This window comes from Corapipo altera, unplaced genomic scaffold (assembly GCF_003945725.1).
Source record: "Corapipo altera isolate COAL_440 unplaced genomic scaffold, ASM394572v1 138, whole genome shotgun sequence".
NCBI lineage: Eukaryota > Metazoa > Chordata > Aves > Passeriformes > Pipridae > Corapipo > Corapipo altera.
The window spans coordinates 206,633-220,590 of NW_020885036.1; the positions used below are offsets into that span (position 1 = coordinate 206,633).

General features: G+C 63.3%; 1 protein-coding gene across 1 annotated transcript; it reads right to left on the reverse strand.

The window, feature by feature from the left end:
* Positions 1-2,269: 2,269 nt before the first annotated feature.
* Positions 2,270-13,490, reverse strand: MKNK2 (MAP kinase interacting serine/threonine kinase 2). Its single transcript, XM_027668295.1, has 13 exons — positions 13,361-13,490; positions 11,364-11,445; positions 11,092-11,193; positions 10,885-10,982; positions 9,861-9,940; positions 9,329-9,402; positions 9,139-9,243; positions 8,780-8,835; positions 8,426-8,521; positions 6,670-6,864; positions 6,411-6,575; positions 6,265-6,308; positions 2,270-5,971 (listed from the first exon to the last, which is right to left on the reverse strand). Exons 1-13 carry the CDS (start codon positions 13,406-13,408, stop codon positions 5,704-5,706), a joined length of 1,413 nt encoding a protein of 470 aa, XP_027524096.1. The 5' UTR covers positions 13,409-13,490; the 3' UTR covers positions 2,270-5,703.
* Positions 13,491-13,958: the final 468 nt, after the last annotated feature.

Here is a 13,958-nt window from a genome sequence, read left to right on the forward strand (position 1 = left end):
TCCAGAAGCCACCCTTCACCATCCAAAACCACAAACAAGACTGACCAAAGGCTTTTCCAGGCAGCAGAGGAAACGTGCGAGGTCATGCCAATGGCACCAAGGCTCGTCCTGGTGCAGAGGGACCAGCTGGCCACAGGCAGAGCTAGACCTGCACACAGGGCTCTGCCAGGGTGCACGTCACTCCCTGAGATGGCTCCAGAGGGAGAACCTACACACACCAGCCACAGTGACACCTTCTACCAAAAAAAACCCAGCTTGGTTTGTTTTGGTTGCCTGGGCAGGAGAGGTGACTCACTGCAAAACACACAGGGGTTCTTTTTTTCTCTGCCCCATCCCAGACAACATTTTAAAAGCACAAAAAGGAAAACTAAACCTTTTTTTGATCCAAAATAGCCCTTCACACCTTCCTCTCCACATGCCCAGCGTGGGTTCGGGGCTCATGGATGGTTCAGGAGGGCAGTCTGGGCTGAGGGAATGCACATTCCTCACTTCAGTGAGGAAAGGAAGAAAAGAAGACTTTGGGGGTTGGGCAAATAGTGAATCAAAACTTTGATTAATCACCTGGATCATCATCTGTCACCCGCAGAGCCAGGCTTAGACCCAAAACACTGAGGACACTTCACGTGCCTTGGTGCCCTGGGCTGAACCCAAGTGTGACCCCAGCAGCCACTCAGATCCCATTGGGACCCGCTGGCTCCATCAAATCCTGAGAACTGGCACAAGCCACCACGTCACCCCCAGCCTGACTGATTCCCCCACGTCACCCAGGCCACCCCGGTGGCTCTGCAGTGGCCCCTTTGCTCCAGGCCACCGTGGGTGGCATCGCCTCTGCTCCTCCACAGGGCTTTTCTCCACTGCAAATCCATGCCAGTGTATTTATAGTGCCCTTATCCCAGCGGAGCCTATTTTGGGCCGATGCTCAGGCCCCAGAGCAGCGCAGGTTATTTTAACCCAGCGCTGGGTTATTTTCAGGGCTGCCCTTCTCCGCACGTGCTCCAGGATGGGTTCCAACTGCCGGGCAGTTTTGGGGGTGGTGGAGGCAGGGAAGGGGGAAAGAGGGACCCACAAAGGAATTCCAGAGATTAAAACCTAAACCAGCGTCTGCAGCAAAGCTGCCTTTGGCACACCACCTGCCTGGGATCCACCTGGAATCCTGAAAGGTGGATTTTCTGCAGGATAACCCATGAGCAAAGGCCAGGAGAGGAGGGATTTCTGGATGGGGAGACAACAAACAAGAGGGGAAGGAGAGCAGGATACAAAACAGGGAAGGAGAGCCAAGAACTGGATGTTCCTAAAATGTCCAAGGTCACCAGTTGGTGGCCCCAGGTCCAGGAGGGAGCAATGACTTTGTTCAACAAAGGCAGGAACAGCACCATGGGACGGGACTGGGAGACACTCCTCATTCTCTGCATCCAGGGAACCCCAGCCCTGCTCCCACCCTGGGCTGTCCTGGAGCAGCCAGGGAGGGGAGGCCTCCAGAGGAGTCCTGTCTGGATTCAGGTGCTGCAGGAAGCACCATTTCCCAGGCTGTGAGCCCAGATTTCTGGGCATTGAGTGGAGCTCTCTCAGCTCAGAGCCAGGAGCAGCAGCTGGTCCATGGCAGATCCCACAGCCCATCCCCAAAAAGCAGGGGTGCCACGGATGGGGGTCTGCCAGGACAGCAGTGCCAGCCAGGGCATCCCCACCTGCCATTGCAAGGGCATCCAGAGGGATCCGGCTCCATCCCCCAGCATGGCAGCTAAAGTAATTTGCCAGGCCAGAAAATACCTTAAAAATTAGAATACATTAAAAAAAACTCCACAAGGGCAGCCCTGTCCAGGGAAAAAGCCCTTTCCCATACTCTAATCCCCAACCTCCAGTCCCCACCACTTCCTCCATTCCCAAACCTTCCAAATCCCCCCCCACAACCTTCCTCTGGCCTCCTCTTCCCCCTCACCCCCTGGCAGGTGGATGTGTGGTGAGGATGGACCAGGGGGTGGCAGAGCAGCCCCCAAAAGCTGTTTGCAGCTGGCAGGGAGCACAGCCCTACCCGTGACCTCCAGCTCCCGCTGGGGATTCAAGGATCACACCATCCTGCTGGGAAAAATGAGTCAGGGCCGGAGCTGCTGCCAGCCCCTATTCCTGGATCCCACTTCACTCACACTCCCAGCCCCCCTGGACCAGCAGCTGCTGGAAGCTGGGAAGGCAAACAGTGGGAAGACCCAGGGGTCTCTTTCCCCCTCCCACCTCGCCCAATCCACCCACCTACCACAAGCACCTGCCCACCACGTAGGTCTCAATGCATTTTTATTAAATTCTTACAAAACAGAATACAAAATTCTGGCATCAACAATTGTTATAAAGGAAAACTTCAATTCAGCTGTATCAGGTCACCTGGTACATACAAGTAAAGTGCTTATTTTTGTGTGGGTTTTTTCTTTTTTTTTTCCTTTTTTGTTTTTGTTTTTTTGTTGATTTTTTTTGTTGTTTTTTTTGTTTTTAAATATTTTCAGTTTTTATTTCCCAGCCAGCCCCCGAGCAGAGGCCGCTGCTGCACAAACCAACAGTGCGATAACGTGACTCCTGTGGAACCAGCTTTGGCAGTCTTCATCAATTGTAAAGAGGAGAAAGCTTCTCCTGGTTTGATAAAAAGAGTTAGAGCTTCACAGTAAACGTTTCTAACCAGTTCTAAAGTCGAGTTAGTTGGCTGAAGGAAGGGTGGGGGGGAAGGAGAGGAAGCCAAAACACTTAAAGTTTCCAGCTTAAAAAAAACAAAAAAAAAAAACAACAAAAAAAAAGAAAATCTTTTTGAAGTTGGTTTCCAAGATAGATGCTCTATGGGTAGGGGGGGAAGGAAGCTTGGGAAGACGAGGAAGAAGGGTGTTGGTGAAAAGGGGTCGCTGGTGCTGGACCACGGGAGCATCTGTCTGGAAACCGCCCCGGGAGAGGCGCTGGCACGAGGGTCTCCCCAGCCATCCCTGTCCCACTGAGGCGCCCAGGGGTGCCCAGCACTGCCACGAGTCAGACTGGAGCCATTCCAGAGTCAATCCCCAGCTCTAGAGGCAATTAAAGATTCTCTCCCAACACCCGAACTCTGCCATGGGTCACCCCGAGCGCCGGATCCACCAACCAAACCCTCGCCCCAAACACGAAGCCAAGCCTGGGCCGAGCTCGGGCACCCTCTGGCACATCCACCCCCTCGCCACAAACCCCCACAGCACCTTCCAGCTGCACATTCCCGGCCAGGGACACCCCAGGTGCCCACGGGACACGCTCCCAGCACAGCACTGGGTCACCCTGGCCACGCGCCCGCCTCCACCAGAGAGGGTGTGTTCGTCTATTTATATAAAACATCGTGCTTACACGTGGGGAAAAGGGGGAACTCAGCTTGCCAACATCAGCAGCACAGGGGGGACAGATAAATCCCAGACATCCCCCTGCCATCCCCTTCCCACGGATTTTGTGTGATTTTTGTTTTGTTAAAAAAAGGCTGCGCCGTGCAGCATCAACAATAGCTTCACAATACCAGCTCAAGGCATCGCTGTACTGTACATCATTCAAGTATTTCTTAATATAAGACAACGAGGAATTATCTACAACTGATAAAACAAAATAAGCTATAGAAAGTAACAATGTACAATCAAGATGGACTTTCTTCCTTTCTGTTAAAGGAGGCCTCTCTGGGGTGTCCCAGTGCCTGCGTGGGGGGGTCTCCCCTCATCACCACCTCGCTCCTCCCCACCCAGCGTGGTGGGACTGGGAGAGGGCTGACTGCAAGGGCGAGGCAGTTTTTGGGGGGGTGGGATGGGGATGGAGCCACCCTCCCCCACGCTCCCCGGGTCAGCTGAAAGGCCAGGAAGGGTGAGAGAAGACGGCCCCTGCCCTAAGCTCCACCAACACCCCTGACCATCCTCCCCCAAGATAACTCACACACACCTCCCTGAAACAAAAGACAACATATATTGCATAGTATTGCTGTCAGCAGTCTTAAAATGAAAAGGAGAACTTTCGGTTTTTTTCCAGAGACAGCGACTGACTTCAGCTGAAGACCCAGGGAAGCCTCTTCTCCCCCGGCTCAGAGCTCCCAAACCCTCACCTGTGCACACGAGGCTGCTTTTGCAAAATATAAAACTCCAAGCACTGAGTGGGCAGGGGCTGTGAAAGGGGCACTCCCTTCCCAGCAGAATGGGGGGTGGCAGCGGGCACAGCTTGGTGGCCCAACCCATGGCCGTGCCTGTGGTGGGGAGCAGGGAGTGTCGGGGGGATCTGGAGGCACTGGGGGGAGCTGGAGGCCAGCCCAGCCCCAAGTGCCTCCAGGGCAGACCCAGAAACCAGCCAAGGGCCTCATCCCAGCTCAGCATTCCAAGCCCTTCCCTGCCATGCATTCCTCCCCTTCCCCAAAGCAAGCCCTGAGGAAAGGGCAGCGCCCGAACACACGTGAACACAGATGCACATCCATGAACACACACACCAGCACTGCCCTCTGCCCCGACCCCAGACCCTCCAGCCCCACATTCTGAGCTGTCCCCAGGCTGCTCCCCCAACACTGTGGCCCCTGGGTGCTGCCACCAGCCTGGCTGCTCCCCACTGGTATCCCCAGGGCACTGGACACCCTCTGTGCCCCCAGACCCTCCTGCCACGGCAGCCTCGGGGCCAGCCCGAAGCCACAGCAGGTCTCACTGTCCTGCAGCAGGACCCGGCGCTCCTTAAGTGGCTCCTTGCTTTCCACGGAGCACAACTATTCCCAGAGGGAGTTTCTGGCTGCTCTGGCCACCCTGAACACCTCATCCCCCTCACACCTCCACCAGGGCACAGCCACCACCGCCTCCAAACCCAGAGGGTACAACCCCTGCCCTGGTACAAGAGCACAGCCCTGGGTGCCTGTGAATCCCCCGGCTCTGGCCTTACCCCCGGGAGCCGCCGCCGGAGCGTGGGAGGGAGGAAAGGAAGACGTTTCTCTGTGCCCTGTAGAGAAGCACAGCTAGCAGTTTAAAACCAACAATCATAAAAAAAAAAAAAATAAAAGGAAAAAGAAAGAAAAGAAGGGGGTGAATAGCTTATTCTGGGATGCCGAGGAGAGAGGGTGGCTCAGTGGGACAGGGCACTGCTCCCTCGCTGGCACCGTCTCCCCCCGGCCCGAGCAGTTCCCTGCACAACACCCACCGTGTCCCCCCGGAGCAGAGCCAGGGACAGCCCCCAGCACGGGACGGAGGTGCCTCCCAGACCCCCAGGAAAGGGGGGTTTTGTGGGATCTACCCCAACATCGGAGAAAAACCTGCAGCTCCGAGGGGAGGGACGAGGTTAAAACGCGACTCCCGTTGTTGGAAACGCGACCGAGGGTCTTTTGTTCACAGTATGAAATGAGCTGAAATCGTCAAAGCAGCCGCGGGCACAAAGAGTCCTTTGGTGTCGGGGAGGGGGGGGAAATGTCAGAGGAGAAACCAAGAGTCGGGGAACAAAAGTCCATGTGTCTGTCAGATGTCCTTGAGTGTGCCCTGGGTGAAGCAACCTCACGCTTGATTTAATACCTTAAAAAAAAAAAAAAATCTTAAACAAACCCTCCCACCCCCAGACCTACAAGATCAGCAAAACCTTGGAAACCAGCCACAGGGACGAGTCCTGATCTTGTCACTAGCCAGAAACGGTGGGGTTGGGTGGGGGAAAGGAGGGAAGAAAGAAAGGAGAAGGGGGGATATGGGGTCCAGCAGGTGAAGGGGGCACCGCTCAGGCTTGGTCGGCCACCAGGACCAGCGGGGCCACCAGGTGCTGCCCGGCGGCCACTGCCTTGGCCAGGCTGCTCTTCTGCCGCCGCTTGGCCAGCTTGGACTCGGAGGGGGGGGAGAGCTGCATGGCCCGTGAGGTAGCTTTGATGATGATGGGTCGTGCTTCCTCCTCCACCTCTTCCTCCTCATCCTCGTCGTGCCGCGTCAGCTGGCGGTTGACAGCGATGGCCTCGGCGGCGAAGCAGGTGAGCTCTTTGGCACTGCTGTTCCTGCGGGGGAGGCAGGGGCTCAGAGGGGTGTGGGGGGCTGCAGGGAGGGCAGGGTCACATATCAGGTTGTCCCTCCTCATGTGCAGGTCGTGGTCAGGCACCGAAAACTTGGCTCAGACCCAACTCGCAGCAGCCGCCGCTGCCCATTCAGAGCTGTGGTGGCAGAGCCCCCAAAAAGCAGCAGGAGTGGACAGTAGCACTGAGGAGAGGAGTCAGGATTTTTGGGGCTGGGATTTTGGTTTTGGGGCAGGATTTCTGGGGCTGGGTGGCTGGGCCCCCCATCCCGCACTCACCTCTGCAGGATGATGGGGGTTGGCAGGGTGTTGTCCGGGGCGCACTGCAATGAAACACAGTCGGTCAGAGCCAGGAACCCCACGGGGGGGTGTCCCCTCACCCCAATTTTGGGAGCAGAGCGCAGGGAGGGGGCATCACCACTCACCCCCTGCACCCAGGGGTGCTCCAGGACCTGGGCTGCGCTGAGCCTCTTCTTGGCATCTCTCACCAGCAGCTTGGAAATGAGGTCTTTGGCTCCGAAGGAGATGTGTGCCCAGTCCTTGTCGGGAAACTCGTACTTCCCCTCCTGGATGCTCTCAAAGAGCATGTTCTGGGGAGGGGGGAGAAAAAAATCACAGGGGCTCAGCCAGGGGCGCTGCTGTCGTACTGGGGGTGGGTTTGGCAGTGCAGGGTCCCCCACGTACCTGGCAGGTGTGACAGGCCTCGCCCCGGTCCCAGCCGCAGTCGGAGCCGCAGTGGCCCACGAAGGGGGGGTACCCACTCAACATGATGTACAGGATGACCCCCAGGCTCCACAGGTCACAGCGCTTGTCATAGATCGTGGCCTCCTCATTGAAGGCCTCCACCACCTCTGGGGCCATGTACTCGGCTGAGCCACACTGTGGGGACAGGCAGGTGAGCCCAAAGGGTGGGCATCAAGGGCACAGGCGGCTGGGAGGGTCCTGCCAGAGCTACAGGGCTGCACCCCTGAAGGGAGGGTGCAGACAGGGCTGCTCCCTGGGATTTGCTCCTGCCAGGGCAGATCATCCTGCAGGGTTTCCCAGCACGGGGATGCCACAGACCTGCCTCTCTGGGGTCACCCAACAGCGAGCTGCCGCCCCACAGGGGAAAAAAAAAAGCCTAAAGGGTGCAACCCCCGCAGGACACCACCAGGACAGCCAGACCCACACCCCACAGCACCCACACCCCACAGCACCCACACCCCACAGCACCCACACCCCACAGCAGCACCGCCACCCAACCGGCTCAGCAGGGCAGCGGCCGCTCCATCGCCTGGGAGAGGCTGCAGGACACAGAGGGACAATCCTGCTCTGCCTGTTCCTCTGCCTGACTCTGCCTGTTCCCCTGCCCGTTCCAGGCAGCGCAGCCGGGGCAGGCGCAGGCTCCGGGGCGGGAGGAGTTAACCCCGCGGGAAGGGGAGGCAGCGCCAGCCCTTCCCCGATCGCTCCAGGGACTCTGGGGCTTTCCAGCACATGACCCGCAGCCCACACGGGCCTCGTGACCAGGGGGAGAAAAGAGCTGCAGCCAGCAGATAATCACCCCGGAACGAGAGGGGCCTCCGAGCAGGGGCCTCCCCAGCCCCGGCAGCTGATGGCACCGCAGCAAAACAACCCCCACACGCGGCCCCGAGCCCCGGCACCGCGGCAGGGCTGATCCCGCCGGGAATGGGGCAGCCACCTCCACGGCAGGGCTGATCCCGCCGGGAATGGGGCAGCCACCTCCACGGCAGGGCTGATCCCGCCGGGAATGGGGCAGCCACCTCCACGGCAGGGCTGATCCCGCCGGGAATGGGGCAGCCACCCCCCTCGGGCTGAGAACGGGGAACTCGGGACACCTCCCAGACTCAGATCCCGCCCCAGGAGGAGGGTACACACGGCGGAACGAGGGGGGCCGGGGTGCTTTGGCCCCCATCTCTGTTGTTTTGCCCCCACACCAGCCGGGCTCCGCCTCCCCCAGCACGTGCACACCCCAAAAATCCCGGGGTGCGGGGGAACACCCTGCCCAGGGCGGGGACCTGCCGCCGCAGATAAGAGCGGGGAGGGGCTCTGTGCAACACGGGGATCGCCCCGGGAGCTTCGGGGGGGGTCCAACCTCCGGGGGGCCCAGCCCAGGAGTCGCGGGGGCTCCCGCAGCCCCCCCAGCCCCGCTCCTGACCCACTTGTGCGGGCGCAGCCGCCGCGCCGGCCCCGCCGTGCTCGGGCTGTTGCTAAGGCTCACCGAGCTCAGGCAGCCCGGGCGCCGCGCCAGCCCCCCCGGCCCCCCCGCGTTATGTAACCGCATCTCTCCTGCCACAGCACGGGGGGGACAACGGGGGGGACACGCAGCATCAGCGGGGGGGTGTCCGCGCACAGCCCCAGCCCCGAAGCCTACAGGACCCCTCCCCAGGAGACTGACCCCCCCGACAAGGGACTGATACCCCCCAGCCCCCCCAGCACTGACCGGGGTGAGCAGCTCCGGGGTGGAGATGGGGGAGCAGTCGCCGTTCAGTTTGATGCCACTTCCCAGGTCGAAGTCACAGATCTTCACCGGGGAGACCTGAGGGTGGGGAGAAGGAGTGGTTGGGGACCCCCCCCCGCCCCAGCAGCCCCCCCAAGGAGCACAGCACCTGCTTCCAGGCTGCAGATGGTCAATGCCTGGGCTTGCCATGCTTCACACCACCCTGTGCTGCAGCATCTAGGGGCTGTCCCTGGGGCTGCACCCCCTGTGACCACTACCCCGCTCAGCAGCATCCCCACTGTGTCCATCACCCCCGGGCAGCACTCCCTGCACCCAACCCCAGCTGCTCCCTCTCACCTGGTCCAGGCTCTCACACAGGATATTTTCTGGTTTCAGATCCCTGTGTGCGATCCCTGGGGGGCAGAAGAGCCAATGAGGGCAAAAATCCCCCCCTACAAGAGCCCCACAGTGAAAGGTCTGGGGGTGGCACAGGGACCCCTCCCTCCCCACCCCTGGGCTGCACACCCTGGCAGAGGGCAGAAATCGCTGCTGGCCCCAAATCCCGATGAACCGGAGGAACAGGATCCGCACCACGAGGAGCCGTGTGATGCACCTGGGCCGGACTGGGACGGGCATCGTCCCCTGGGCAGGGGGCTGGGGGGGCAGTGACACCCCCGGGAGAGCCCAGGGCACCCCAGGGTGTCCCAGGGGCTCACCTTTGTTGTGCAGGAAGTGCAGGGCGCTGGCGATATCCCGCACCACCACGCTGGCCTCCAGCTCGTTGAAGTGGCGTCTCCGGTGGATGTGGGTCAGGATGGAGCCTGGGGCCAGGGGAGAGCAGAGTGGGGGCTCGTGGGGGTCCTGCCACCCCACCCCAGCTCCCCTCGACCCTGGCACTGCACTCACCTCCCCTCATCTTCTCAAACACCAGGTAAAACCTCTCCTCCTCCTCAAAAAACTCGATCAGCTCCAGGACGTTCCTGCAGGAGCAGCAGGATCAGCCCCGGCGTCCCCCCAAAACACCTCCTGGGTCCCCCCCTCCCCACGCCGCCCACCAGCCCACGTCCTGGGAGGGGAAAACTGCGTTCCCAGTGATTGAAACCACACGGCCAGGGCCCCCCTGGCTGCATTCCAGGGGGGAGAGGGACTCACCCGCCCACCCTCCTCCTCCCTAATTGCTCGCAGACCCTCCTGCCCCCCACCCCACACACAGGCAGGGGCTCGGCCCGACCCCAATGTGGCCACTGCAGCCCCCATGGCCACGGCATCCACTGGATGTCCCCCTCTGGACACTCCCACACTGGCCAGAGGGACCAAGGGGAGGGGTTGTGGGACCGAGGGTGGCCCGGCTGCACCCCACGGGTGTCACAAGTGTCACCCCGGTCTCAGCCCACCCCCGTGCCAACAGCAGGGGCACACGGTGCCTGCCCCACTGTACCTGTGTCCCTGGCACTGGTACAGCATCTCCACCTCCCGGAACACCCTGCTCCGGATGTGTCCCAGGCGCTTCTCTATGATCTGGAAGGCGAAGGGGGGGGAGGCTCAGGGGAGAGGCAGTGCTGCCAGGGAGGGGTCGGGGTACCCCCACACCCACCCCCCCGGCACGGGGACCTCCGGGGCCGGGCGGGGAGCCCTGCGGGCTGGAGGCAGCAGAACAGGCTGTTCCTGGCGCGGGTGCCAAGCGGCAGTGCCGGTGCCAAGCCGCTCCCTCCCGGGGCCGGGGCCAAGAGAGCTCCATGTGACGCCCGGCCCAGCCGAGGGCCCTTCGCCCCACTGGGCACTGCCACAGCCCCGGGGGCTTGGTGGCTGTGCCACAGGGGGGGCAGGGGGTCCCCCTACCCACGGCCTCATGGGTGCTCCCCCTGGGCTCAGCCCTTTGGGGCACACAGGGCCCCCTCACCCACAGTCCTCCCTGTTGCCTCAGTTTCCCCACTCAGAGACCCCCCCGGAGCAATGGGGGGAGGCCAAGCTACCCTGGCATTTGGCTGCATTTGGACACAGCCCCATGTGCCGTGGCCAGGAGCCTGCAAGATGCAGGGCCACGGGATCCCCATTCCTGACCCCAAAAGCAGCTGGCTCACCCCAACCCCCCCAGCACCACCCCCGTGCTTGCAGGGGCTCAGAGACCTCCCTGGGGACAGCGAGAGGTGGCCGCCCTGCCAGCATCACGTGTCCCTGTGTGCCCCACGTCCCCAGACATGTTGCAAGTGTTAATTTAAGCTCCAGTCTGCCCTAATTGACAGGGAGGGGAGTGGAGCTAAAGGACCCGGGGCCGGAGCTGGGTGGTGGCAGAGGACGGCGTGGTACCTGCACAGCCCAGCCCTGCCCCTCTCCTGCCCCCCCAGCCCAGGAAAAAGTTGTCCTGTGCCAGCACCGGATGGTTCTGGGAGCTGGGAGAGCCCCAGCCTGGGGGGGACAGAAAGGGAGGCTGAGGCGGGGGTGGGAGGGAGGCAGAGCTTTACCTTCACCGCATACTCCTTGTTGGTGATGAGGTTCACGCAGGATTGGACTCTGGCGTGGGCCCCTTCTCCCAGCACCTCCTCCTGCAGCTGGTAAACATCTGGCAGGGGAGAGGCCACTTGAGCTGCCAGCTCCACCTCATGGGGCACCACTGTCCCGAGCCTGGGGACAGCAGGAGGGCCCAGCCCTGCCCCAGTCACCCCACTCACCCTCAAACCTGCCCGAGAAGCTGTCGGTGGCCCTGCAGCGCTTCTTCTTCTTGTTCCTCTTCTTGGCGTCAGGGATGTCGATGGGTTGACTTGAAGGCATGTCTGTGCCAGAGCAAAGCCACCACCATCAGTCACCACCTCTGCTCCCCCAAAGGGACCAGCCCCCAAAGCTTTTGGGGGAGCACAGAAGCCCGACATCCCAGAGATAGGGATGGGAGGAGTCCCCCTGGGATGGAGCCCCATGGGGGGCACCCACAGCACCCAACACTCACCAGGACGGGGCGGACACTCGAAGTTGAAAACGGGCTCCAGGTGGTTGGACTGGTCAAACTCCAGGTCAAAGGGGTTTTGTCCCTGTGGGAGCCAAGAGCAGGAGTGAGGGGGCAGCCACTGGATCAGCCACCACCATCTGCCCACCCCAGACACAGAGCCCAGCACACTCCTGCTCTTGGCACACCCCCTGCTCACCCCCCCCGGGGTGCAGGACACCAGCTCATGGAGGGACAGGCAGAGCTCCCTGCAGAGCCAGAGGAGGAGGAGGAAGGGTCTGCCCCCATGTCCCGGTGGGGCGGTGCCGTGGGGTTGTTCCCCCAGGCCAGCACACGGGGGATGATGAGAGGGACCGGAGCCTCCCGCACAACCCAACCCCAAACCTCCAGCCAGACCTGACCTGCAGTGAGGGGGAGGCAGACAGGCCACAGGGCAGGACGGGCTCCAGAGCCACCATGGCCACGTCCTCCCAGCTCTCTGCAAGGTCATGGTGGGGGGAGCCTGCTCTGTCCTGCTCCAGTGGACCTTGTGTCCCCTGGGCTGTGGGACACCCCCAATCCAGCGGGATCAGGGTTCACCCCGAACCCTCCCGCACCCCGAGATGGAGGGAGGGTGTGGGACCCATTGCTTCCCCCTCCCCAAACCCCAGTGGCACCCCAAAGACACAGAGCCCCTCTGCCCAACCCCCAGAGCCGCCCCGTGGGCCGGGGCAGTGCCGGGGGCAAAAGGGCCCGGTCCTGCCCGGGATTATGAAATCTGTTTGGGTGGAGGTGGCCGCTCCAGCGGCGTTCCCAAACCCGCCCGGTGCCCGGGCCAGCTGCCAAGCCCGGCACGGCCAACCCCGGCCACCGCCAGAAACACCCAGAACGTGCCTGTTTACTGCAGCCCGGGGGGGCCGGGGGGGTCCCCAGCCGCTGCAGGGTGCGGGGGTCACGCCAGGAGCAACCCCCCACCAAGCACCACTCTGGATCTCCGGGGCCAAAACTCTCCTGCCCTGCGTTTTGCCGGCTCCCCCTTCCTCAAAAAGCCGGACTTGGGGGGCGCAGCATCGCCCCGCAGCCGTCGCCCCCGGGATGAGCCCCGGCGGGATGGGGGGGCGAGGCCTCTGGGGGAAGGTACGGGGGGGGGGCCCGGGGGGGAAGGGGGGGGGCCGGGGGGGCCCGGGGGGGGCGGGGGGCCCCGCCAGCTGCCGCAGCACCGCCACACAAAGGTCTGGGGGAGGGGAGGCTGCGCACCGGCTCCATCGGCACAGCCGAGGTGTCCCCCCTCCATCCCCGGACAGCCGGGGGCGCACAAACCCCGGCCAGAGGCCGTGTGAGCAGGATCGGGGGGCACTGCAATGGGGGGGGCGGGGCGGGGGGACCCCCAGCACCCCCCGGGCCGGAGCAAAACCGAACAAAGGTCCCCTCGATCCGCAGCCGGGAAGGGGGGGGCGGCACCGAAAGGAGCGGGACCGCAGCGACCCCCGCACACCCCTCGAGGTGACAGTGCCGGGGCACGGCGGGGGCTGACAGCCCAGGGCTGGGGGTACCCGGAGCACCCCAGGGTGGGCGGCGCTGCAGGATCGACCCTGGGCCGGGCCTGGGAATCCCTGAGCCCTCCCCCCGCCGCGGGGAGCCCCCCGCACCCCGCTGCCGGAGCGGGACCAAGGGGTGCAGCGGGGCGGGGGGACAGCGCAGCCCCCACAACACCGGGGACGCCGTGGGAGCTGCAGCAGCCCAGTGCCCACCCGGGGGTGGGGGGGATACAGACCCGACCCTCGGCACGGGGGGACAAGGGGGTCCTGCTGCCCGCCTTAGGTGGCAGTGCCTCCCCTGCTCCTCAATTTTGGGGGTTGCCGGGGGTGGAGGGGGCAGGAAGCGGCTGGTGTCCCCTTCCCACCCCGTTCCCGTGCAGGCGATGCAGCGATGCGGGACGATCCCGGCCCCGGAGCCCCCCCAAGAGTCTCTCCCCACCCCGAGCATCCCCGGGGAGCGGGGCGGGGGGGGCAGCTCCTTACCTTGAAGGAACGGTGGAATCCCGGGATCTCTGATTTCTTCTGCACCATTTTGCTGCCGGGGGGGGAGGGGGGCGGCGTTTCTGGGAGAAATTGGGGGGGGGCGGTGTGGAAAAATAAAAAAATCGGAGGGGTGGGGGGGGAAGGGAGGCGGAGGGACGGGCAGAGCCGGAGGGGAGTCCGGGGGGTGGCCGAGACCTGCAGGGAGAGGGATGGGGCGAGAGCGGGGTGTCAGCCGGTGCTGCGGCCGCCCCCCCGGGATCCCCCCCCCGTCCCGTCCCGGGCTCACCGGCGCGGCCCCGCAGAGCCGCCGCTGCTGGTGGTAGCGCAGCCCCGCAGCCCCGCACCGCCGCCCGCTCCGCTCCGCGCCGCTCCGCCGCCAACGGGGGGGGACGCGCCGCCCCCGCCCCCGCCGCCTTTATAGCCCCGGACACGGCCCCGCCCCCCCCGCACCGCCCCCCGCACCGCCCCCTGCGCCGCCGGCACCCCCCCCGCCCCGCCCCGCCCCGGGGACACCCCGCTGGGGACACAAACACACCCCCGGGGGGCACGAAACCCACCCCGGGGGTCACAAATACCCCCCGGGGCCATAACCCCCCCC

Bases quoted from the DNA above. Each gene is read 5' to 3' on its own strand.
- MKNK2 (XM_027668295.1), bottom strand. From the start codon at position 13,408: ATGGTGCAGAAGAAATCAGAGATCCCGGGATTCCACCGTTCCTTCAAG. The intron at 9,244-9,328 runs GTGAGTGCAGTG...CCCTGGCCCCAG, and splicing joins GTTTGAGAAGATGAGGGGAG to GCTCCATCCTGACCCACATC. The intron at 6,576-6,669 runs GTACGTGGGGGA...CCCCCTCCCCAG, and splicing joins AGGCCTGTCACACCTGCCAG to AACATGCTCTTTGAGAGCAT.